Genomic DNA, 27458 nt, shown 5'->3' with positions numbered 1-27458 from the left:
GTGGCTGGAGCCTATCCCAGCTGCATACGGGCATAAGGCGGGGTACACCCGCCACACCTCATCGCAGAGCCAACATAGACAACATTCACACTTACTTTCACACACTAGAGCTAAATTTATTGTTGCCAATCAACCTCTCCTCGGGTGCATGTATTTAGAGATCGGAGGAAGTCAGGGTTCCCGGACTAACGGGGAGAACATAAAAACTCGGAGGAACCGATGACCTTCTTATTGCGAGGCACACACACTGTTGCACACTACTGCCCACAATCCTCTAATATGATGAGAAAATAAGTAATTTGCCTATGAATTACTTGAATTTTGTCTTAGAAATTGTATGGTCTTACTATAGTAAAAAGGCTGCAGATTTTGCAAGAGTTGATACATTTACCTGTGTGCCCAGGCCTCAGAAGCTGCCCCACCAGACTGCTGACCATTTGGGTGAGGGAAGAAGTCAGAACTTGGTCCTGTTCAGGAGTAAAAAGAGGTACTGATAAACATGTAGTTGAATTTTCTGTATGTAGCTTTAGTGTGATCACATTATTCCCTTAGAATGTGTCAACATTTCTATATTCGAATATCCTACATCACTATTAACCCTGATGTAAGTTTTCCTCTCTTCTTTATTTTAGGAATAGAGAAGTGAAACTAACATGCTGAGGTGTTGCAAAATATTCTTTGTGATTCAACCCTACACATTTGTCAACAGATCCATCTTTCATTATTGGTGGTCAGCACCTGCACATTTTATCATTTAAAATGCATTCAAAAAGTTTTTGTGAGGCATAATATTAAGAGCTTTAAGGTGTGTTATCCTTCTTTGCATTTAGCTTGTCAACTTCATTTGTGATTAACCGTAGAGATGGTTATTGGAGTGGAATCTAATTAATAATTTCAACAGTCTGAATTGTGTATATTATATGATGATGTATATTTTAACTGTGGGTCCCTATCCATTAACTGTAAAATTCTAGGGATTACCCTTTTACAGAACAAACTCTGATTTTAAGCAAACAAAACGATGTCATATGGAATTGTCTGTAAATAAATAGATAAATAAATAAAATAGTCATTTTTATTGCAAATTTTAATTCGTAATTGGAGAACAACTTCATCGAAATAGCATGTTGGTTGGGGGTGGACCGGACAAGGTGTGTGTTAAGAAAAAAAAAAGTTTTTAATCTAACCCCCATGAATAGCGGATTTACTGTGCTCTGTGGGTGCTTACTGAATAGGTATGTCACAATGTCAGCATGAAACAGATTCTGACTTTTAAATGAATCTGTCTTGCCTGTTGGCTGGTTGTGGGCACCGTGGCACTCAGGTTGAAAGTGGCTGCTGTGGTTCCAATAGGCTGAGGGAAGGATGGTCTGGTGAAGACAACCCTTGCCTGAGTAGGATGTGGGGGATGTGTAGAAGGCATTCTTTCATTGCGGTCAGTGGTACCAGCACTGGATGCTGCCAGGTTTACTGGGTGGTCTGATGAAGCTGTTGCGGCAATGGCGGCTGCTTGACGGGAGATTTGCTGAACAATAGCTCTCGTGAAGTCTGGGGGTAATCCTGGGAAGTGGGCAGAATATTATTTGCTCCTTATTCAGAAAGTTTTTTTTTCCATAAAACTACAGGAAAGCTCAGACTTAGGCACCATCTGTTTTTTTCTTGAACAATTTTATGGTTACCTCTCTTTTTCAGTGACAGCAAGTCAACTGTATGAATGGTTTTTGTCTTAGTTTTTACGCCGCATGCAGTTTCTAATGCAACCCTGGCCGGGAATCAAAATGATGCCCTCTGCCATGAAAGGCAGAAGTGTGTACCATTACACCACCAGGAATAAAAACAAAAGCTGTGTGGCACAAATTATTAAAACAGCAAAGCATATGGTGGCCTGAGACTGAGAACATGGCCAGAAACTACCCAACCACAGCGCATAATTTACCTGGCTGGACTGAACCAGGATCACCTGTCAAAAAAAACAACAGAATTTATTAAACATACAGAAACTTAAAGATTTAGATTTTTAGGAGTTAGGGGTTTTGAACTTGAGATGTCTATGATTCTTCAGATAATACTAATTTAGACCACTTAGTCTGCTTTAAGTACTTATATGACACTAATGTATGTTTATAAGAAGAGCATGAAATTTTATCCAGTCACAAACTGTTCTACTCACATAGGCCCTGTATTAAAAGCCGGTTTATGTACCATTTCATACCATCAATGTTCATCTGCATCATGACTGCAGGCTCCAAGGTCTGGTGGGTGATTCTGATTACTCGGGGTCCTTCTTGTCCTTGAACTGAATGAATTGTACCACTGGAGTGAAGAGGCCGAGCCCGACCAAGAGTCTGCTGATCTGAAAGATCGTTGGTATGAGGTTGCTGACGTTGACCTTCGGACGAGAGTACTTCATTTGATTGCGTAGTTGCTGTGGTGCCTATGTTGAGCTGAGGACATTAAAAAAAAAAAATCTAAGATGAGACGATCATATAAGCCAGCAAGCAAAATACATTTTACATTTCAAAACCAAAATACTCGAGCTGAAACACACAACGCTTCACTCCCCACCTTAATGGGGACCTTTGAGGAATTTCAGCTTTATTGACTTATACATTTTTTACAATGGTTGGATACTCGTCTTAAAGAAATGTCAAAGCATCAAACCTCATGGTTCATGCATTTGGACATGAGTTAGCACGCAGTTTTGAATGCCTCTGCCCGCAGTGTATCAGTACCTTTTTTAACACTGGGGAATTAGTGACTGATTGACAGATCTACTAATGTAGGCATTTCTAGTATGCAACCTACAGAGCTCCTTCCCCTCAGCCCCAGACCCTGAGACTGTAATGGCTTTCTGTAGCTTGTGCGGAATTAGTTCTTGTCTAATGTCTTCCCCACTTGTTTTGATGTCTTGAGGAAATACTTGATTATTTGTCTTAATGACGATTAACACGTTGCTGTTTTGTCAAGATTAACCAGTAAGAAATTGGATTAGCCAATAAACTGACGTAAAAAGACAACAACATTATGACTTGGTTTGAGGAAACACGAGAACAGGTTGAACAGAGTATTTTTTTCCTCTTTTTGGCCTGCGCACAATAAAAAAATACATTTTTTATTATAGAGTCCGTATCAATGAGAGAGTGGGCAGGTGAACACTAATGTGACAAAGTGAATCTATAAACCGTTGATAAAGTTTATTTTCGACTGTGTCTGGGAAAAAAAAATTGCGGTGACATTGGTCTTCAAAATGTATATTTAACAGTGTACACTTTCAAACGATAACTTGACATATTTTTTAGGAGGGTGTGGCGTGGTTTTATTTGCAATCTGGGAATGACTCTACAAACGAACATCTTACGGACATCCACAGAGAGTACGGTAAGTTATAAATGTGACTGAGGAGCAAAATTCATGCAACATTTACACCAAAGCATATCCAATACATATTGTCAGGACCACAAGGAAGTGTTTTAAATGTCAATTAAAGTCATCATAGGTCCCATTTTGATAGTCTCATTACATCTGCCAAGAGGTTATGCATTTGCTGGGGTTTGTTTGTTAGTTAGCAACATAGCTCAAAATACATGGGCAGATTTTGACAACATTTTCAGGAAATGTCCGAAATGGGAGAAGTCATTAGATTTTGGGGGTGATCCGAATCACCGTCTGGATTCAGGAGTGTTTTTCTAGTATTTATCTATTATGTTATTATTATATCGTTTATCTACAAGGTTGTGTTTTTACAGTTCTCCTCTGCGTTTTGTATCATCCTTGGACTCTGTCTAGATGCATGCAAACACACACACCTGCACACATGTGAGCACGTTACAATTAGTCAGCAGTATCAATATTTCACATTAATGCTTTGTTGTTATGTTAACTGCTGTCATCGAACACATGGACACCATTTAATTACTTTAAGTGTTTGAGCATTTCTTAGACGAATAAAGGGGACCTATTAAGTACATACCAACTTTTCTTACCTATTGGTACCTGTTTTTGTGTCTTTAGGATATGTCACAAAAAATACTAATCAAAATAATGGAGGCATGGCAGGGATACAAAAACAATATTGCTTTCCTTCACACTTCCTCCAAACAAACCTTTTGGAATTTGTCCAATTTGTGTTGTTTTTCCCAAGTGTAACCCCAGCAGATCTCTCAATATATGGTAAGAGTTTTGCATGAATCCGCCATTGTATCTCGACGTTGTAGTCAATAAGATCTTTTTTTGTCTCCGTCCTCTTGCGGTGGGGCAGACTAGCTTGTACATGCATCCTCTGCTTTTGCCATCTCTAATACAAAGTAGCGTATAATTTGAACATAAAACATAGACTCGATATGGAAGTGCTAAAAACTATAACAGGGCTACTGGGCAGAAGACACAGTCGAAGTGGAGGCACGGAAATAAAATGGTCAGAAATCGGCTTGAAGACGGTTTGTAAAACATAATCTATGCAAAATTATGACCAAATAACCACCATTACATGTTTTGTAGACCACAAGGAAGTCTATTAAATGTAGAAAAACCACATAATATGATCCCTTTAAATATTCTGCGTACTCACTGAAATGGGAATGTGTGGCAGACTGGACTGGACCAAGACAGGTTGGGTATACTGGGCCATGGGCTGGGCTACATATAGCTGGCGAGGAGGCGGTGTTGCCAGGTTGCAACGTAGGTCACCAAGGACAATCAATGTATTGCCAAGAAGACGTACCGCATCCCCTGCCATATTGAGCACACGCTGATTCGTTTCTCGTTCCTGCATCTGGCAAAAATTACAGATGACATTTAAGAAAAGTTTTGGTCTTAGCTTTTATACCTTGAAGGTATAAAAGCGCTATACGAGTACAACCCATTTACCATTTAACAGACGGACACCATAATTCCACCAAGGCAAAACCCAAACCACACATATGAGAGTGCAGTCTCGCTCATCAAATACAACGTTTGATTCAAACCTAAGAACATTGTAAAAACTGTCAAACAGTAGTGGCAGTGTCATGCTTTCGGGCTGCTGTTATTAGATTAGTCCAAATTCCCACAATAAATCATCGGTTTGTGAAAACCGAAAAGACTTGACATCCTTTCATGGATATATTATGTTATTTGAAGGTTAGATATGCCTAACATTCAAATCATTTCTAAAGAATATTTAAAACTGGAAAAACATGCAGTGACACTAAACATTACAGCTCAATGCCTACAAAATGGGTGACCAGTTGATTTTACAAGACAGTCTGGAAAAAGTTTGGACACAGCTTCTCATTTCAATGCGTCTTCTTTATTTTAATGACTATTTGCATTGTGGATTGTCACAGAAGGCATCAAAACTATGACACCTATGAAGTGAAAACCCTTTCAAGTGACTACCTCTTGAAGCTCATCGAGAGAATGCCAAAAATGCGCAAAACAGTAATCAGAGCAAAGGATGGCTATTTTGAAGAAACTACAATATAAAATATGTTTTCAGTTATTAAACCTTTTTTTGTTAAGTACATAACTCCCCATGAGTTCATTCAAAGTTGTTAATGCCTTCAGTGACAATCTACAATGTAGATCACATTGTAGATTGTCACTGAAGGCATAAAGGCCTACTGAAATGAGATGTTCTTATTTAAACGGGGATAGCAGGTCCATTCTATGTGTCATACTTGATCATTTCGCGATATTGCCATATTTTTGCTGAAAGGATTTAGTAGAGAACATCGACGATAAAGTTCTCAACTTTTGGTCGCTAATAAAAAAACCTTGCCTGTACAGGAAGTAGCAGACGATGTGCGCGTGACGTCACATCTGCACATTGTTTACAATCATGGCCACCAGCAGCGAGAGCGATTCGGGCCGAGAAAGCGAGAATTTCCCCATTAATTTGAGCGAGGATGAAAGATTCGTGGATGAGGATAGTACGAGTGAAGGACTAGAAGAAAAAAAAAGACGAGGACAGTGGGAGCGATTTAGATATTAGACACATTTACTAGGATAATTCTGGAAAAACTTCTATTTGCTTATTGTGTTACTAGTGTTTTAGTGAGATTATATAGGCATACCTGAAAGTCGGAGGGGTGTGGTGACCGCCAGTGTCTCTGAGGGAAGCCACGGAGGAGCAAAGAGAGTCGCAGCTGCCTCTTTGACAGCTGCAGAAGGAACGACACAAGCTCAGCTCATGTCTGCGGTAAGAGCAGACTTATTACCACAATTTTCTCACCGAAACCTGCCGGTTGACATGTGGTAGAGAACCATGTTCGCTTGACCGCTCTGTTCCATATTAAAGCTTCAACGACATCTTTAGGGAATGTTAACATAGAAACACCGGCTGTGTTTGTTTTGCTACAGCCGACCCCAATACACCGCTTTCCACCAACATATTTCTTCTTTGTAGTCTCCATTATCAATTGAACAAATTGCAAAAGATTCAGCAACACAGATGTCCGGACATCTGTGTAATTATGCGATTAAAGCAGAATACTTATAGCTTGGATCGGGCTGTAATAACATGTCCGCTACAAACGGTGACATCACGCGCACGCGTCATCATTCCGCGACGTTTTCAACAGGATACTTTGCGGGAAATTTAAAATTGCAATTTAGTAAACTAAACCGGGCGTATTGACATGTGTTGCAATGTTAATATTTCATCATTGATATGTAAACTATCAGACTGCGTGGTCGTTAGTAGTGGGTTTCAGTAGGCCTTTAAAATAAAGAAAACACATTGAATGAGAAGGTGTGTCCAAACTTTTGGCCTGTACAGTACATTGTTATTAGTATATTGTATCCGTAAATTTTTAGGTGGGCAAGAAGCAGAGATGATGCATTTTTGTTATCAAGATCACAAAGTCTCTCTTTGCTCCTTACATTGTTGTTGTAGTCTGCCGAGGAGGCTGCTCCAAGAATGGACTGGGTCCTCTGGATGAATGGAAGTAACCTTTCTTCCACCCTCTTGACCTCTGAGAGAATCTCCAGCAACTCAGCTGGACTTGGATGACTTAAGACAGAAAAAAAATGTTAACGTTTCAAATGTGCACTCTACATTGTAAAACATTTGTTTTGTTCAGTGCGACAATATGCAGACAGAAATACAGACAGACAAGCTGTCAGAAATGCTGGCAGACAAGCTGTCATGTGAATTCAGTTGCATTTTTTAACCAAATTTTAAAGGGGAACTGCACTTTTTGGGGAATTTTGCCTATCATTTACAATCCTCAAGTAAGACAAGAATATACCGTATTTTTCGGACTATAAGTTGCAGTTTTTTCATAGTTTGACCATGGGTGCGACTTATACTCAAGAGCGACTTATGTGTGAAATTATTAACACATTACCATAAAATATCAAATAATATTATTTAGCTCATTCACGTAACAGACTAGACGTATAAGATTTCATGGGATTTAGCGATTAGAAGTGACAGATCGTTTGGTAAAGGTATAGCATGTTCTATATGCTATAGTTATTTGAATGACTCTTACCATAATATGTTACGTTAACATACCAGGCACGTTCTCAGTTGGTTATTTATGTGTCATATAACGTACACTTATTCAGCCTGTTGTTCACTAGTCTTTATTTTAAATTGCTTTTCAAATGTCTATTCATGGTGTTGTGTTTTATCAAATAAATTTCCCCCAAAAATGTGACTTATACTCCAGTGCAACTGATATGTTTTTTTCCTTCTTTATTATGCATTTTCGGCAGGTGCGACTTATACTCCGGAGCAACATATGTTCCGAAAAATACGGGATATGTTTTTTTCTTTTTAAATACATGCCACCAAATGTCTGCTCACAATAGAGCCTGTGGATGTTGCTCTATTCTGCCAATAAAGCCCTAAAAGGGGAACTGCACTTTTTTATGAAAGACAAGAACACAGGTCTTTTTTTTAATTACAATTTTAAAGTTGATAAAAAACGCTTGAAAGATGCGGCTGATGGAAGTCACCGTTGCAGCCTCCAGAGCACTCTAAAACAACTTCAAAACGTCCCAGCAACGTTTTATATACACAGTGCAAGTCTATATATAATGTAGTAACAGACATGTTTGTAAAAATATGTAATATGTACAATATTTACGGTATTTTGATTTTTTAATAATTCCTGGGACTGATTTATTCCGCGCATTGATTTCTGTTTCCATAGCAGCGCACATCTGACTTCTGGCAACAAATGTTTGTTCCTACTTCCGTAATCAAACAGGAGTGTATTTTCTTATCATGGCAGACTTGGTAACAGACAACACGACTATTTTTGGCAAGATGAGGATAAACAACCTTATCTTTTGAAGCTAAATATACAGCTGCTTTCAGAAGCCAGCACAAATGAAGAATGAGATGTTGGAGCTGACGGAAGCCAGGAAAGGGTGATCAAAGCATTTTTGATGCTATAAATATGTAACTTGGAGACAAGCTATTTCGCCATAAATGGATTGCCTACCCAAAATCAACAGACGAACAACATCGAGTGATTCACTTTAAAATTGGTCATGATACGCGCAGCGCGCCATGGGTGTTAGTGCAACTACAGTACATACACTGTCTGGCTAGCTCAACTGTGTACAAACAAAACATGAAATGTGGTATAATACTTTACAGATACTGTAATATAATTGTTCGTTTTTCAGTCTGTACAAATTGGTGTCCCATCGCAGTGTTGTGCATTACAAACTCAAAACGCATTTCGTGTTTTTGTAGAAACTCACTTATCTCTTGTCACAGTTAGCTTTTACAACTAATACCGAAGCACGGCGATGTGTTACTACGCTAGAAAGAGAGTTGTTCAGTGTTCTCTCTTAAAATAACAATGTCGCTACAGCCTGGTTAATATACGATTACAGAATGTAAATAAATGGAAGTATTGCTGACAGCTTTTAATTGCATTTTTAAAGTGATTTCAAGGTGGAATTGATTGCTCCCATTAGCTGCATTTCTAGCCACCTAGAACGAGCCCATTTTTAAAACTTAAAAAGGGAAAAAAAACAAAACCTTATGTCTTCTTGTCTCCCGTATTGATTGTGAACGATAGACAAAATTCCCCCAAAAAGTGCAGTTGCCCTTCACAATTAATTTAAACAGCTCCATTATGGTTTTAAATATATGCTGTAAGTATACTGGTACATGTAACATAATAACAGGCACATTTCTAATAAAATTTTGCAAATTTTAAGCATATGTGAAGTGAATTATATTTATATAGCACTTTTCTCTAGTGACTCAAAGCGCTTTATATAGTGAAACCCAATATCTAAGTTATAAACCAGTGTGGGTGGCACTGGGAGCAGGTGGGTAAAGCATCTTGCCCAAGGGCACAACGGCAGTGACTAGGATGGCGGAAGCGGGGATCGAACCTGGAACCCTCAAGTTGCTGGCTCGGCCGCTCTACCACCCGAGCTATATACTGCCCCATCACCCGAGCTATACCGCCCCGAATGCAGTGTTTTAATTTCAAGTACGCATCATCACAACGTTCGCTTTTCACCGATTACTACTCACTGCAGACTACATGACAGCCAACAAACATAATAAACATCACTTTCAATGTCTGCTGTCATTAGGATAAGGACTAATAGAATAGTGTTGTATTCCTGTTTTGATGAAGTGTCTTTTGTGTCTTTCTCGCCATTTGCATCGATCAATATCAATATTAACGAGATAAAAACTCGTTAAAACAATGTTACAGAAATAAATATAAAAACAACAGAAAACAGCAGCAGTCACACACAACAATTAAAAATTAAATACTTACATATATTAACATAAAAACAATAAATAAAATGTTTCAGTAAAAACAACTTAAAAACAAGTACAATGCCCGAATTAAAAAATTTCTCGATCCTTCAACAATTTTCCTTGTTGATCAAAAACGTTCGTCTAAGTTTATCTAAGTCTTTAAAATGGCTTGAAATTCCCCCAAAGTCATCAGCTCAGGTAACCTCAGATCCTTTTGTAAGTTATTCCATGACCATGGAGAAGCATATCTAAAAAGCTTTTTTCCAAGATTTGTTGTGGCTCTAGGAACAAACATTTAAAGTATGTCCTGCAACCTTAAGCCGTAACATCTGGAGTCTCAAGGCATACAAGAACATAAATAAGGGGGAACCAGACCAAGAAGTGATTTATATATGAAACACAACACTCGAGAAGATCTGCAATACTGATAAAGATGGACAATTTGCCTTTGCATATAATGTGCAATGGTGGACAAAGTAGCCATTAAAAATGCTGCATATTTATCCGAGAATGTTTAAAAAAAAAATTTAAACCTTGCTATTTGCAGGAAGATTCAAGCCTCTTTTGTGCTCAGTTTGCCTGCTGCTTGCTGTTCAACAGCCCTCTTAGCTTCATTGTATGTATATATATATATTCCACAAACTTATATATATTATATATATATATATATATATATATATATATATATATATATATATATATGTATGTGTGGGAAAAATCATAAGACTACTTCATCTCTACAGAACTGTTTCATGAGGTGTTCCCTCAATCATCAGGAAAAAAAAAAAAAAAAAAAAAAATTCCTGATGATTGAGGGAACCCCTCATGAAACAGTTCTGTAGAGATGAAGTAGTCTTGTGATTTTTCCCACACATACATATTGCGCTCTACCACGGTATCGAGCACTATTCTCTGGAGAATCCAATCAAGACACACACACACACATATACATATATATATATATATATATATATACATATATATATATATATATATATATATATATATATATATATATATATATATATATATATATATGTATATATATATATACGTATATATATATGTATATATATATATACGTATATATATACATATATATATACGTATATATATACATATATATACATATACGTATATATATACATATATATACATATACATATATATATACATATATATACATATACATATATATACATATATATATATATATATATATATTTGGGCTGCAACAACTAATCGATTAAATTGATTAAAATCGATTATAAAAATAGTTGGCGATTAATTTAGTCATCGATCCGTTGGATGTATGCAATGCTCATGCGCTAAGGCTCTTCTTTTTTTTTTTCTTTTCCCCCTAAACCTTTATTTAGAAACTGAAACATTTACAAACAGCTGAAAAACAATAATCAACGTATGTACAAAAACAGTACAAAACAGCGCCAGAGCGGCGCCGAGGCTACGTCTTATGAGGTGGCAGTAAGCCAGCCAATGATGTGTCATGTGCAGCTCACGTGACCACGCCGTCTCCTTTGTGGAAACGTTCGTAAAATGGCGGAGGGAAACAGTACGGATAGTTCAGCGGAGAAACATCTCAAGGTTATTGCTTCAATGGAGAAAAGTGTACGACCTAAGTCGTCAAAAGTGTCGGAACACTTTACTTTAAAGACTTCAAAGAAGACGTTTCCTGCAAAACGTGCAGCATGGACCTCATGTGGCACGGAAGGACAACATTGCTTCGGCAGCACCTGAAGAGGAGCCATGGATGAAGGGAAGAACTCACGGTACGTAAATTTTAATCCGAGTATATTGATCCGTTGTGTCCGTCTTTGTGTGTTTTTAATCTTTTGTTAACGAGGAGATTTTTTTTTAAGGAAGCGCAGCAGCAACTGTTGTGTATTAACTTTCAGAATGTTAGGAACTTTTTAGATAGTCAATCAATCAATCAATGTTTACTTATATAGCCCTAAATCACTAGTGTCTCAAAGGGCTGCACAAACCACAACACAAACCACTACGACATCCTCGGTAGGCCCACATAAGGGCAAGGAAAACTCACACCCAGTGGGACGTCGGTGACAATGACTATGAGAACCTTGGAGAGGAGGAAAGCAATGGATGTCGAGCGGGTCTAACATGATACTGTGAAAGTTCAATCCATAATGGATCCAACACGGTCGCAAGAGTCCAGTCCAAAGCGGATCCAACACAGCAGCGAGAGTACCGTTCACAGCGGAGCCAGCAGGAAAACATCCCAAGCGGAGGCGGATCAGCAGCGCAGAGATGTCCCCAGCCAATACACGGGCGAGCAGTACATGGCCACCGGATCGGACCGGACCCCCTCCACAAGGGAGAGTGGGACATAGGAGAAAAAGAAAAGAAACGGCAGATCAGCTGGTCTAAAAATGGAGTCTATTTAAAGGCTAGAGTATACAAATGAGTTTTAAGGTGAGACTTCTACTGAGGTGGCATCTCAAACTTTTACCGGGAGGGCATTCCAGAGTACTGGAGCCCGAAATGAAAACGCTCTATAGCCCGCAGACTTTTTTTGGGCTTTGGGAATCACTAATAAACCGGAGTCCTTTGAACGCAGATTTCTTGCCGGGACATATGGTACAAATACAATCGGCAAGATAGGATGGAGCTAGACCGTGTAGTATTTTATACGTAAGTAATAAAACCTTAAAGTCACATCTTAAGTGCACAGGAAGCCAGTGCAGGTGAGCCAGTACAGGCGTAATGTGATCAAACTTTCTTGTTCTTGTCAAAAGTCTAGCAGCCGCATTTTGTACCAACTGTAATCTTTTAATGCTAGACATGGGGAGACCCGAAAATAATACGTTACAGTAGTCGAGGCGAGACGTAACAAACGCATGGATAATGATCTCAGCGTCTTTAGTGGACAGAATGGAGCGAATTTTAGCGATATTACGGAGATGAAAGAAGGCCGTTTTAGTAACGCTTTTAATGTGTGACTCAAAGGAGAGAGTTGGGTCAAAGATAACACCCAGATTCTTTACCGAGTCGCCTTGTTTAATTGTTTGGTTGTCAAATGTTAGAGTTGTATTATTAAATAGAGTTTGGTGTCTAGCAGGACCGATAATCAGCATTTCCGTTTTTTTGGCGTTGAGTTGCAAAAAGTTAGCGGACATCCATTGTTTAATTTCATTAAGACACGCCTCCAGCTGGCTACAATCCGGCGTGTTGGTCAGCTTTAGGGGCATGTAGAGTTGGGTGTCATCAGCATAACAGTGAAAGCTAACACCGTAATTGCGTATGATGTCACCTAGCGGCATCATGTAGATGCTGAAGAGTGCAGGGCCAAGGACCGAACCCTGGGGAACTCCACACGTTACCTTAACGTAGTCCGAGGTCACATTGTTATGGGAGACGCACTGCATCCTGTCAGTAAGATAAGAGTTAAACCAAGTCAGGGCTAAGTCTGACATACCAATTCGTGTTTTGATACGTTCTAATAAAATATTATGATCGACGGTATAGAAAGCAGCGCTAAGACCGAGGAGCAGCAACATAGATGACGCATCAGAATCCATCGTTAGCAATAGATCATTAGTCATTTTTGCGAGGGCTGTTTCCGTGGAGTGATTTGCCCTGAAACCGGATTGAAAGGTTTCAAATAGATTGTTAGACGCTAAGTGTTCATTTAACTGCTCCGCAACAATTTTTTCGAGGATTTTTGAAATAAAGGGAAGGTGAGACACCGGTCGGTAATTTACCATGAGGTCAGGATCGAGGTTAGGTCTTTTAATAAGAGGATGAATAACCGCTTTTTTGAATGCTAGGGGAACAGTGCCCGAGGAAAGTGATAAGTTTATAATATTTAGCACTGATGGACCTAATAATACAAAGAGCTCCATGATCAGTTTCCCAGGAAGTGGGTCAAGTAAACATGTTGTTTGTTTTATTCCATTTACACGTTGTAACAATTCCTCTAATGTTATTTCCTCAAAACGAGAGAAACTATTTTGGAGGGCAGTATTCGCCGTATATACAATCGTGTCAGTGTTAATAGAACCCAGTTGTAGCTGGGACGCATTGTCTTTAATCTCCTTTCTAATGACTTCAATTTTCTTACTAAAGAATTGCATGAAGTCATCAGCTGAGTGGGTGGAGCTACTGGAAGGAGTCCCTTGTTGGGTTAGCGACGCTTCCGTTCTAAACAAAAATTTAGGATAGTTTTTATTACGGTGGATGAGCTTTGAGTAATATTTAGCTTTAGCTAAGGTAAGCATGCGTTTATAAGTTATCAAAATTATCACTCCATGCTTGATGGTGCACCTCAAGTTTAGTCGTGCGCCATTTGCGTTCCAGCTTTCTACATAATAATTTCTGAGCTCTAGTTTCTTCTGTAAACCACGGGGTATGCTTTTTTGGAGCCTTTTTTAACTTTAGCGGTGCTATGTTATCAATGGTTTCGCGCAGGGCGTCGTTAAAGTTGTTAGTGAGGTTATGAATAGAGCCCACATACTTTGGGAATGGTGCCATTACCGAGGGCAGTAGGTCAGCAAGAGTTGTCGTTGTGGCCGTATTAATGTTGCGGCTGCTATAGCAGTTATTATTAATATTAGTTTGACGAACATGCGTCTGAACCTCGAATTTTATAAGGTAATGATCGGACAATACTTTAGATACGGGAGTATCGTAACTTTGGAAACGGTGATACCCCTGACACGCACTAGGTCTATCGGATTACCGTTGCGATGCGTGGGTTCATTTATTATTTGTGTGAGACCACAGCTATCAATTATAGTCTGGAGCGCTACGCACGATGGGTCCGATGGGGTATTCATATGGATATTAAAGTCCCCCATTATGATTATATTATCGGCGTGTGTCACTAGATAAGCAACGAACTCTGAGAATTCATGAATAAAGTCCGAATAGGGCCCTGGGGGGCAGTAGATAACAGCCAGGTGTAGAGGCAGCGGTGTGACAGACCTCATAGTAAGCACCTCAAACGATTTATATTTATTATTTATGTTAGGACTAAGGTTAAAGTTTTCGTTGTATATTAGTGCGACCCCCCCACCCCTTTTAAGAAGACGGGCAATATGCGCATGTGTAAAGTTAGGAGGACATGCCTCATTTAGCGCAAAAAAGTCGTTTGGTTTAAGCCAGGTTTCGCTGAGACCGATGACGTTAAGATTGTTGTCTCTGATTATATCATTAACTAACAACGTTTTGGAAGACAATGATCTTATGTTTAAAAAATCTATATTATAGGTAGTGGGCTGTTTTAGGGAATTTTTGATCAAATTAGCCGTAGTAGCAATATTAATAATGTTGTGTTTATTATGCCCAGTGCATTTAGTATAATTACGACCATATCTAGGAATTGATACGACGGGAATTTTCCGATTGTTTGTTTGTTGCTTTGATAAACTGCACGCATCATAGTTTGCCAACTCAGTAGAACGCATGTTCCGATTGTTTGTTTGTTGCTTTGATAAACCGCACGCATCATAGTTTGCCAACTCAGTAGAACGCATGTTCCGTTTGTTTGTTGCTTTGATAAACTGCACGCATCATAGTTTGCCAACTCAGTAGAACGCATGTTCCGATTGTTTGTTTGTTGCTTTGATAAACTGCACGCATCATAGTTTGCCACCTCAGTAGAACACATGTCCAACTCTGAAACAATCAAAGCAGAAAAAACTTGTTCTAATTTAACTGACTCCTTACCCAGACCAGTAGTCTCGCATCTTCCATTTAAATCCGGCTTCAGGATGGAGGGATGTGGTGTTCTGTGGGGATTAGCCTTCTGCTTTGTTTTTAGTCCCGCTCGGCATCCGCGTTTCCGATCACACCGCTGGCGTCTGCTCCGTAGACGGCCCCCGCTGCTACTATACTCCCCTGCTTCACAGGCCGCTGGATGTAGCCGGCGAAGTATTCCCGTGCTAGTTAGCAGGTCTAGCAAGCACGCGTCTATCAGTCCAAAACGGCCCGATATGTCCACATCCAGAAGTGTCTGGCGGTCGTACGTGATCACGGAGTGACCACGATTTGAGCCAGCCATAAAGTTTGTAGAATTGTCCGGTATTTCTGCCAAATGTTCCATATTTAGCAAGAGCTCCTCAATATCGCAGCCCTTCCGGGCGCCGCCATCTTAAGACGTTTTCATTTTCTGTGTTGTTTTGAGTCGCAACAGGCATTCATAAGTTCAGCTTTTTTGTGAGTAACGTTAACGTTATGTCTTTGTTGCAACACGGGGGTGATAATGTGTCTCCGGCACATTTGACTCCGTTTTGAGAAAGGAAACGCACGTATAAACGTAACGGACAGAAATATCTCAGGTTGGTTTCATCATGGATCAATGCAGCCGGGCCCAATAAAGCTATAGAAGTCTATTTAGATTTGAGTGACGCTTTAGTATAACTAAACGTTATGAAGGTGCTGGAATATTTTATGCTATTATTCAGAGGTACCCTAAAGTGAATCCTTTATTATTCAGAACAGGAATGTGTACTATATCTGATCCAGTTCGGATCTGATGAGTTACATTTCTGTGTTGTTTTTGGTGTATTCTGCAATTCCAATGTCCATTTATTTAATTTAGCTGTTTTTTAATGTGGTGGCGTATTTGTCTTTTACGTCGGAAATTATTAATTAAATCAAATGGGTATGTATTGAGTTACATGTAAATGATGCCACTATCTACGTTTCTTATATGGTTTCTCTCATTTCAGAAAGAAACAAGCCAGCCTTCGTGACTTGGTACAAAGCGGCTGCATTGACTGATGCTATCCTGAATATGTTGGTAACTGACATTAGGCCACTATCAATGGTAGAGCATGAAGGTTTTAGACAAATGATTCACGTCCTCAACCCTGGTTACACTCTTCCCTCGAGGAACCATTTTACCAAACTGATGGAGAGGAAGTACGAGCGGACATTCCATGCTGTGTAGACTGACATAAAAGCCACCCAGAGCAAAATTGCTCTTATTACTGATGTGTGGACAAGTGTAGCCTACCTTGGCAATACATGCCACTACATTGGAGACGAATGGAACATGAAGTCAATCATCCTTACGACCATGCCACTAGAGGAAACGCATTCAGCATCCAACATTGCAGAATGGTTGGAATAGGTAATAGCCAGGTTTGAAATTCCCCTATGCAAAATTATTGCTATTGTGCATGAAAATGGCTCAGCTCACTCGCAGTCCTGGCTTTAGGTGAAGGCTAGTTAGCTTTTAGCATAATGTTAGCTCATTTTGCGGTGTGTGTGTGTGTGTGACGGACAGTGTTGTTTGAGGTGTGTTGAAGCAGCAAAAAAGGACATTATGTTAAATGAAGAGTTTCTGTCTCTGATAGTGTATATAATAATGTAAGTGCATCATAAAGCCTACATGAACTCCATGGTGTTCAGGGATGACGTCTCTCCTATTGCTATTGTACTACTTTTCAGCTATAGTTACATTAATCATTAGTAATGTAGCAGCCTAGTTTTGAATAGGAGGGTCCCTGCTATCACATGTTGATACAAATATAATATTTACATTATAAAAATCACTAAAGGCTTCCCCAATGATGTAATAAATTAAGCATGATGAGTTGACTTGAAACTGTTTAATGTTGCACTTTTTATATGTAGAAGAAAAGTTGTGTCAATTTATTTCATCTAAGCAACAACTTGAGGCAGTTTAATGTGGATTAACGTGGGCAGAATTATTATAGTGTTCCCAACGTTAAAAGGATCAAGTCATTGTTTACAAATTTGGTAAATAAATAACCCAAAAATTAATATTTTGTTGTTTTCTTACTGTACCGAAAATGAACCGAACCGTGACCTCTAAACCAAGGTACGTACCGAACCGAAATTTTTGTGTACCGTTACACCCCTAATATATATATATATATCGAGGCAAATATTTGAAATATTTGCATTTTATATATATATATATATATATATATATATATATATATATATATATATATATATATATATATATATATATATATATATATATATAAAATGCAAATATTTCAAATATTTGCCTTGAAAAAAAGACTAATTAAAACAGCTGTCCTGTATGCCTCGTGTACAAGTAGTGATTTTTAATTATGTTTATCTCATTGTATCTTCTGACCATAAACATGTAGACAATTAAAGAAAGTTCACATTGTCGGATAATTATAGTAAATATATTGATCACAATTATTTTGATTGATATTGTAATAACGATTGATTACACAATTATCCATTAATTTGAAAACATATTTTCAAATTAATGGATAATTGTGTAATTAATCATTATTACAATTATTATATAGTATTTATTGTACCATAAAAATAAAATGTTGAATATAATTAAAAAAGAAACCTGGCTATAAATTAGCAAGGAATAAATAACAAGTCAATTAATAATAATACCAATAACAATACATTTAAATAATAGCAATATAAATGATAAATGATAAATGGGTTGTACTTGTATAGCGCTTTTCTACCTTCAAGGTACTCAAAGCGCTTTGACACTACTTCCACATTTACCCATTCACACACACATTCACACACAGATGGAGGGAGCTGCCATGCAAGGCGCTAACCAGCACTCATCAGGAGCAAGGGTGAAGTGTCTTGCTCAGGACACAATGGACGTGACGAGGTTGGTACTAGGTGGGGATTGAACCAGGGACCCTCGGGTTGCGCACGGCCACTCTACCACCGCGCCACGCCGTCCCATATAAGAAACAAGAAAATTATTTTGTTCCTTGTTTTGTTTTTAATTCCTTTTTTTTTTTTACCTTTTACACTTGTTTCATCATCGTAGAGTGTGTGCTTTTTGTGTAAAATAAAATTGTATCAAACATTTATTTAAATGCAAAAATCCTCACATTTATTGGTGCAATACTAGTTTGGACAATTTGGACCAGTATTTTAGGTCAAAGCATAATCAATTTGTAAATGTATCAGGTGCTTTAAGTGCAATTTGTGTGTCAGGTACTTTTTTGAAACCTTTATTTGGTTAGCGCAGTCAGACCGGATGTGACTCGTCGCGATATTATTGTGAAGGGGGGAGGTGTGCTATACTGTTGTTCTCAGTTTGAAGAGTAAGAAGGCGACTCACTTGATTGAGGCTGTTAAAAAAAATAAAAAGAGTACCTCTCAAGTTGCAACCACTGTTGGATCATTGTTAATACATGGATGATGTTGTTACAACAACACAAGCAGATGAAATGTGTTTAGCTTCGTAGTTTAGTCGCTGTTTAAAGTGACCGTCTCGACATTCACATTGTTTATCAGGATGGGGCGGCCACGCTTCAGTGTGCCGGGGATAAATGAGCGCTATCGGACAAGTTATTTTCCACAAAAATGATTTCTTCTCTTCCGTTTCTGTTTTATTGGCCAATTATGTAACTGTCCGCTGTTACATTGAACACGGAAATGATTTTTTGTTGAGTTTAGTGATTATTGATTAGGTATACTATCACTCTATCATATAAAAAGTAGCAACCATGGTGACATCCCAAACTTCTATTACACGTGCTCTCATTCGCTCCTCATTTGTTTCACTGACAAGCTCCGGAATTTGCACGCACTTTGTGCGGCCTATTAATCGTATTTTTCGATTATTGTAATTTCATAATCCAAATGGACATTAATGGACAGCCCTATCACATTGTATATTAAACAGATAGTAAGCATGTATACAATTACTGCACAGCATGAAAAAGTTTGTATTGTATATTAACGGACAGTAGGATGTAACCTATTACACCATGGTGGAAGTATACAATAGTATAGCTTACATTTCTGTTTTAATCACTGTTTTATGTTACCAATAGTTTTTTTCCAGGAATCAGAGAAAGTTGACAAACCCAGGTTGTTGTTTTTTTCTTCATTTTGAGCTGGCAGCAGCTAGCATCATCTCACAAGATTTTCGGGTAACGTGAATGTCAATGAAGTGACAAAAGTGATGTTATAGTGAAGACTGACGATCGCTAATTTTTAGGTCTATTTTTTTTTAATGCCTGGCTTGCGATCGACCGGTAGCTCTCGATTACCCTCATGGGCACCCATTTGATTAACACTTATGAAGTGACTTACTTATTAGGTTGTGTGTTGTGTGCTTGTTCAGTCTGTGTGGAGGTGGATGATGATGCCGCAGCAGGAGGAGGAATGTTGGCATCCGCCGGTTGTAATGCTTGAGCGACTACCGCCGAGGAGGGCGATACAGGCAAGGATGAAGAGGAGGTTTGTACTTCGGACTCTGTCTGTAAACTGCTGCCACTGGACACCTCCTTCAATGCAAAAACAGTAAAACCCATCAAAATCTAAACAAATTCACAGTCATTAATGTTTAATTATTATGTGTAACATTAAACATACATTAAAATTAGAGATGCTCCATCCATATTGGCTTTTTTACCAATATGGGATATGTAGATCATGTCCTTCACTGTCCCAATATGATATAAACTGATAATAATTCATGCAGCAGCTCTTCCCTCGAACGAATGTCAAATCACAGTTTGTGTAATGAAAGAGCACTTTACTTTTACTGTAAGCCTATGGATTTATTTCGCTAATAAAAATAAGAAATACTGCAAACTACTGTATGTTCTAGAAAAAGTGCTATTCCTATTTTTAACATTTTTCCAGCACAGTAGTCAATGAAAAAATCATGACTAACTGTCAAATAAAAATGACTTGTCCTACTAATAACAAGTAAAACTGGTTAGTCTACAGCTATAATAAAAACCCATGACGCAAGCAACAATAATGCTCTCTCGTCATTATCAGTTCACAACGCATTCATCTGTTAAGAACATATTTTCCAAAAAATAAACCTGTGTTTTAGCAAACTGCTACAAGGTAATTAGGTAGGAATCTGGCCGGGAATGACGCCTTACCGGCCTCTGAGTTCAGTTGAACTTTCGACATTTTTGTTGCAAATTCCTAAAAAAAAAAAAAAAAAAAAAAAAAAAAAAAAAGATTGCTCCTTTTATATAGAGATAACTTATACTAGTGTAAACACTGGACAATTTTGCACACAATAAATACATTATTTTATCTGAAATGTGTAACTTTGACACAAGAAATAGACCAAAAACACATGTCCAAAACAGGACATGTCCGTTTTCAAAATTAGAGTAATAGTGAAGGACCCCCAAGCTAAAAAAAACCAACATGCTTGTTCAAGAGGAAGAGAGTACCTCCAGTCTGTGGATCAGAGTGTCAGCATTCCGCAGCAAGATCTGAGCGAGCTGGAGCCTCATCCGAGCCTCACTCTGCACTGACTGGCCCAAGTGACTCTGCACGTTCTGTACCCACAAATGACATTCAGTTTTACAGTACCAATGATTCAGTACAGTATTTGAAAAAAATTAGTAGTGATAATTTTAAGCCTTTACCCCTGCTTGAGTGCTGACCCTGGTGGTCCTTCCTGGGTCACTGACTCCAGCCAGCATTTGCTGCACAGACATCTGAAAAACAAAATTCAGGAGTCATATGGTGGTTATAAAAAACACCACAGCTACAATAAAAGAGTCCTAGTGATGGAAAAGAGGAAAATGTACTAATCATTATCACCATGAACTGATGTACATGGACCCCAACTTAAACAAGTTGAAAAATGTATTCGGGTGTTACCATTTAGTGGTCAATTGTACGGGATATGTACTGTACTGTGCAATCATACTAATACAAGTTTCAATCAATCTTCTATCACTATAGAATCAGAAATGTAGTTTGACTGTAACACCAGAAATGTCTGCTGCTTAGTACAATATGAACAATAAACGGCAAACGTATTCAAAAGGTAAGTAGTTTGTAATTTTTTTTACAACTCATTGCTATACTCGTATGTCAGTTAAACATAATTAAACATTACTTAAACATTGCCGGTATAATTAATAAAAGTTTGATGTTGAAAAATGCAGTTTTGTTTTGTTAATGCCTAGCGCACCTGTATCTGCTGCGGTTCCGTGACATTGAAAGGCAGGTTAAACGTCCCGAGCATCACGTAGTTGTTACGGTCATGGGGTTCGCCCTGGGAGGAAGTGGAAACATGGCTGCTGCTGGTCTCTGCCACGCCAATGGATACGCCCGCACCCCCTGAGCCAGACATGGGGCTTTCAGGTGGCGCTCGTTCCACCAGATGAATAACCTTTCCATCCACATCTGAGAGAGAAGAGTACATTTGTAAATGCAGCTAATATTTATAGAGATTATTATGTACCATTTCCGATGTGTGTCAACAATTTGAATAAAACAATGCCTGGTGCTTAGAGCCTTAAATCAGAGCATTGAAAAGTTAAGGTTGTTTATTTAATACAGGCAGTTCTCATTCAACAATGCTCTTTACCATCGTTAAAAATACTGGCTTTTGTCAGGACAAATATACAGGTAAAATTGTCAAATCCATATTTCTTTAAATCTTTCGTACCTCCAAGTGTGCACAAAATAAACAAAAACAAATGTATGTTTGGGTCTGTTCCTGTTTCTGGCCGTGCTGACGATGGCGTAGAGCAGCAGAAGTTACTGCGGTATATGTGGGTGTTGAGATAGTGTTCTTGTTTGGTTTTGTTTTTTACTATGCATGGTGCCATTGTATGTACGCAATGTGTCATTAATCGCTCATTTTTTGGTTTTCCGCTGTGTTTTCCTTTGGTGGCTGTATTGGGAATTGCGCCGCTGAAGTGGTTGCTGGTTGCATCAGGTCTGTGATTTTTTAATGTCTTTTATGTCCCTTCCCCTTATTTTTGTAGACTTTATGAATCTTCACTGCAAACACCAAATTTCTTCATTGTGGAAGTATATCCTATTTTGTCCGATATAATAAATAAGTTATAGGTATCGACTTGACAGAAAAATATTGTGCATCCCTTTAAAATTGTCAGACAGTGGAGAAATGCCAACTAAACTGGCCGCACACTTTATCTAAGACGGAGTGTCGCATCATAAAGGACAGAGATGGTATCTTTCAACATATGAAAATATCTGTTCCTCATACTTAAATAAGTATGGTAACAAACTAGGCAGCGTAGTGGTCTCATTATTGAGACTTCCTTCTCCCAATAAGCCTGTCTGTTGCAATGTACCTTCAGTGTGCAAGACAACCACATGGATAAAAGTAAGTTGTAAGTAAGTTGCTATTTTATTTATTTGTGTTTAATCTTAGTATAAGATAATTTATCATGTAATGCATGTGTTCCGTGTATAGACAATATGGTACATCACATATTTCAGTTTCTCATTACTACGTTCCAATGCCATCGTATCGGACCACCTATATGACCGAGGACCTCCTGTGTTCCATTTTTACTGGACTGATGAAGTAGTACCTACAAGTTTGTTTTTGTACGCCCTATTTTTTACATGGTTTGGTTTTTAACAAAAATGTAATATACTTAATTATCGAACGGCCAGACATTGCACGGCACAAACTTGTCCGTTTACCTGCATGTAATTCCATAGACTTTAGTGACCAAAATAAAAAATCCTGTGTTTGGTCACTCAAATGTTGTCATGTTAATAGCACACTGCTTGAGTCACATGTTTTTACTACAAAACAATCTAATGTTTCCCCTCTATGACATTATCACTGTTTGACTCCATATGTTTTTGCAAACTAACAAAAGTTACTCCAAGGTACCACGGTATAATAGCACAGAGAAATACGAATAAAAATACAATATTTCAAAAAGTTTGAAATTATTTCCCACCAGATTCCCCAGGAATTTAAAAGCTGACATTTTATAAGGCAGATGTACCGTTGGAAAGAGTGTGAAAATAATTGAATGGACTTGTTTTAACATTTTGACCTTTTAATGAAATAGGCTCCAGCACCCACCGCGACCCCAAAAGGGACAAGCGGTAGAACATGGATGGATGGGTGAAAAAGTGATTTGCTGTGGAGAAATGATTGTGCACAAAGAAAGGATGAAAAATGACGTCAGTGTGTGGTGCATAAACACAGGGATGACCTACTTACTGTACATTGTCAGCGTTCTGTCATCTTGGAGCACTTTACCCTGGTAGATGAGCCTCTGCTTGTCGACTGGGATCTCCACTGATGGAGCTATGTGTTCTTTGAACTGCTTCACTGTCAACTAAAGAGACAACAATGGGAACAAGGTCAAGTAAAACTGGCACTAAACGAGATAAGGAATGGTGAGGGAAATCAAAATAGATTAGCTTATTAGTTATCCAACAGGTACAAATCATAAGCATGTAATCTAAAAAAAACCCTAACACTTTAGATAGACAAGATTCAGCAACCCTGGGCAGGTGGACTAAGACCGTAAAATTCAGTCAACATCCACACAGTACATTCAGCCATACACTTATCTTTCTATAGCCATACCCACTACAAATACACATCTATCTGCAGTAGGGCTGAAACTATATATCGATTACAAAAAAGCTTTAATTATTAATGCTTCTTTTCACCTGGCTCCTATGTACTCAGCCATGCATTCGTCTGTGTGTGTGTGTGTGTGTGTGTGTGTGTGTGTGTGTGTGTGTGTGTGTATTTGTTTATGTGATTGTTGTTGTGGGTCATCGTACGTTGTTTTTATGAATGCGCTGTATGAAAAGTGCTTCATAAATAAAGTTTGATTATCCATCGCCTAATTAGTATTATTAATTCAAAGAATCTAATCTGGACCGCATTGGTGCCAGAAACTTTAAATATGTGGACATTTTTTCCACACTACCCCTGTAATAGAACGCACATGAGAGCAGTGGTGTGTGGCGACAAAGAGCGGATAATTAACAAATATATAATTATCGATGTACACGTTTAAAGTGCACGTGTGCATTTCCTGGATAAAAATATCCCGCCTTCAATGCAACCAAGCAGCCCACTGTAAAATGTACGCAGATTAGATTAGACTAGATAGTACTTTATTTATTTATTCAGGAAAATTTAAATTTTCAGCACAATCCCATTCAAGATCAGACAAACATTACAGGGAGCCAGAACAGAATCGCTAACGGGTCTGCCGGCTTCCAGCGCCCCTTACAAAAGCGATGAGATACAGGTAAACAAGGGAGGGGGGGGGGGTTAAAATAAAATAAATAAAATCGGTCTCAGCCTGGGCCCTGGAGAGGGGGTCCAGACTGAGGCCAAGGGAAAAAAACAAAAACTCATAGCCATAGTACACATCCCTCTCACGTGTGTATCAAACACCAAAGAACACAAAGGACATTAAAGTAGCAGAGCTGATGCAACCAGCCACTTCTACATACAGCTATGAATAAAAAGTAAAAGAAACATACACTGTGGTGGCCTCTGCGGTGTTACCTACCAAGGAAATTTGCACTTCAGTGGCAATGGGTCCAGAATTTCAAAAAACGAATCGCACATCTGAGAACATATTGAAATCTTTAAAGCTTAATATATTATATCTCCTTAAAATCTGACAATAAGGATGCCTAAAAGTTTTTTTGTTGAATCCTATCGCCTGAGTGCAGCTGAGATAGGCGCCAGACCCCTCATGAATGGATGGATGGATGGATTGTTATGAATAAATAAGAAACAATATTTGAATTCATTTGAATTCAAATAAATATATATGCAGCATCATAATAGGCATATTCATCATATGTTTAAAAACTGAAATATTACATCTCACAATATTACACATTTACTAGTTATTATTTTTAAATCCAAGTGTTTGGATCCAATATAACACCATGTTATTTGGAATCTTCAACTATGTCAAAATGTTGGTCTTAACAAAAATTTGTGGAACAGGCTTTATTCTTAGTTTTGGTCATATACAGTGCAAAAGTTTTACTTATGTTCAATGTCAGACAGGTCAACGTCTCTGCAGGTTTCAAAAAATTAAATTTAGGACTTTAAGACACTAATGAATATATTTTAAGACCATTTCACATTAATACGGACAAAACATACAAAGATAAAGCAAAATCAGATGTACTGTAAGTATATGAATTACTTTACTGGTTTTTCACATCGGAAAACAAATTGATTAAACTAACTAAATACACCAGAAGCTTCTCTATTGTCAAATTAATTGAAAAAAATATTAGCAAACATAACAGCCATTTTTCAATTTTGCCATAGAACTGTTTTCTTGCAAAAAATGCAGTGTGTTTCAAATTCCATACATAAGTGTGTTCATGTAACAACAACAACCACAACATCAGCAATAGTAGATGAGAGCACAACAACATATTGTCTGTGAAAGGGACTGTTAACCTCTTTGCTAAAGCTAAACAGTTTACTTTTGCAGTGTTTTGCAGCTGTCAGAATTGAGCAAACAGATGAAAACATATACGGTACTACTACTGTGACTGGACTGAGTTGCAAAAAAAGAATTTGGAGGAGAACATTGTGGATAACATTCAAATTTCCTCAACTCATTGGTATGGATGTATACATTTTTACTTGTTTTTGTCACTTTTTTAAAAACACATTACTATAAACAAGGATCATTTTTATTTAAGCATGACTAAGGGACAGTCGTCAATCTTGCTTGTTTCTTTACCCAACTATAAACTGAGTGTAAACACTAAACAGACAACCTTTATAGCTTTTAATGTCAGTTGCTGTATAATCTTGGAGGAAATGATTAGGCATAAGAAGCTGACCTGAAATTATTGGAATAAATATTATAAATAATATACAAGAATTATGTTTGTTTTAGTTTTACTGCTGTGAGTACACTACTACACAGAGAAATTAGCATGTGCGTACTGTATGTAATAGTATTATTTCACCAGTAAACATCTCATAGATAGATAGTACTTTATTGATTCCTTCAGGAGAGTTCCCTCAGGAAAATTGATTATATTGATCTTCAGGAATTGGTGCCACTTTACTCACATAACACTCCTTTTGGGTGGCGGGGGGTTAGGCTGATCCTTATATAGTTGTGCAAGTGTTTGTGGCTTTTCAGCATCTGTTGACAGGGACTAATGCCATTTTTTTTACTTTTGCATTAACATTCCATTCACTTTCACTGCCATGTTTACAAACACTTTCCTACTCGTTGGCTCCACATTCGGGTCCTAACCCAAACTGTGATGACTGTGAAAACACTTTGTATTCCCATCAACCATGTGAGTGATTCAGCTCTGCTCCGGGTTTTCAATCAGTTTTCTCCCCTGTTATGCTAAGCTGTATAAACACACCGCTGCACGCGTACAGCACTTTAGCTGATGGTGCGTGATAAATTCTGACTGGGCAGCACAGGGGGCCTACTGTAGTTACATTATAGCGTCATCAAAGATCTAAACATTTAAAAGCAAAACTGAAGTTTGCACATGTTTTGAATAAAAGTATTGTGAATAGATTTTCACGACCTTTTCAAATCGTATTTCATGGCCTTTTATGAAATTTTTGTAGAATTTTAGACATTTTTAAGGCCTTAAATTCAAATTGTTGAATTTGAAGGGGAAAATTATCACCGGACCTATCAATATATACCTTGATTTTGCAGAAAAAAGACCATATGTATCTTTAGCCGATTTCCGAACTCCAAAAGGATGAATTTGGCGATTTAAACGCCTTTCAATTGACAGCCTGTCGGAGCGATGACCTTTCACCCGTGACATCACAACATGAAGCAATCCGCCATTTTCTCAATCTTATTACATGCACCAAGTCAAATCAGCTTTGTTATTTTAAGTTTTTTCGACTGTTTTCCCGTACCTTGGAGACATCATGCCTCGTCGGTGTGTTGTCGGGAGGGGTGTAACAACACGAACGGAGACGGATTCAAGTTGC

General features: G+C 38.2%; 1 protein-coding gene across 5 annotated transcripts in view; it reads right to left on the bottom strand.

Moving 5' to 3' along the window:
• bag6l (BCL2 associated athanogene 6, like) overlaps positions 1-27458 on the bottom strand; it is a 71363-nt gene that overhangs the window by 41675 nt on the left and 2230 nt on the right. For 3 of the 5 annotated variants that reach the window (XM_061908336.1, XM_061908335.1, XM_061908334.1), the window contains exons 3-14: positions 23694-23811; positions 21666-21880; positions 21112-21183; positions 20914-21021; positions 19805-19998; positions 6862-6991; positions 6054-6140; positions 4568-4771; positions 2213-2444; positions 1937-1960; positions 1292-1560; positions 392-467 (exon numbers count right to left, since the gene is read on the bottom strand). In XM_061908336.1, the coding sequence (XP_061764320.1) occupies positions 392-467; positions 1292-1560; positions 1937-1960; positions 2213-2444; positions 4568-4771; positions 6054-6140; positions 6862-6991; positions 19805-19998; positions 20914-21021; positions 21112-21183; positions 21666-21880; positions 23694-23811 (1729 nt within the window). The remainder of the gene's footprint in view (positions 1-391; positions 468-1291; positions 1561-1936; positions 1961-2212; positions 2445-4567; positions 4772-6053; positions 6141-6861; positions 6992-19804; positions 19999-20913; positions 21022-21111; positions 21184-21665; positions 21881-23693; positions 23812-27458) is intronic. The other 2 variants (XM_061908338.1, XM_061908337.1) reach the window with 2 other exon arrangements.

The sequence above is a fragment of the Nerophis ophidion genome, linkage group LG08 (genome assembly GCF_033978795.1).
Source record: "Nerophis ophidion isolate RoL-2023_Sa linkage group LG08, RoL_Noph_v1.0, whole genome shotgun sequence".
NCBI classification, from domain to species: domain Eukaryota; kingdom Metazoa; phylum Chordata; class Actinopteri; order Syngnathiformes; family Syngnathidae; genus Nerophis; species Nerophis ophidion.
Note: the sequence above shows the minus strand (reverse complement) of the source record. Positions and strands in the feature narration are given on the sequence as shown.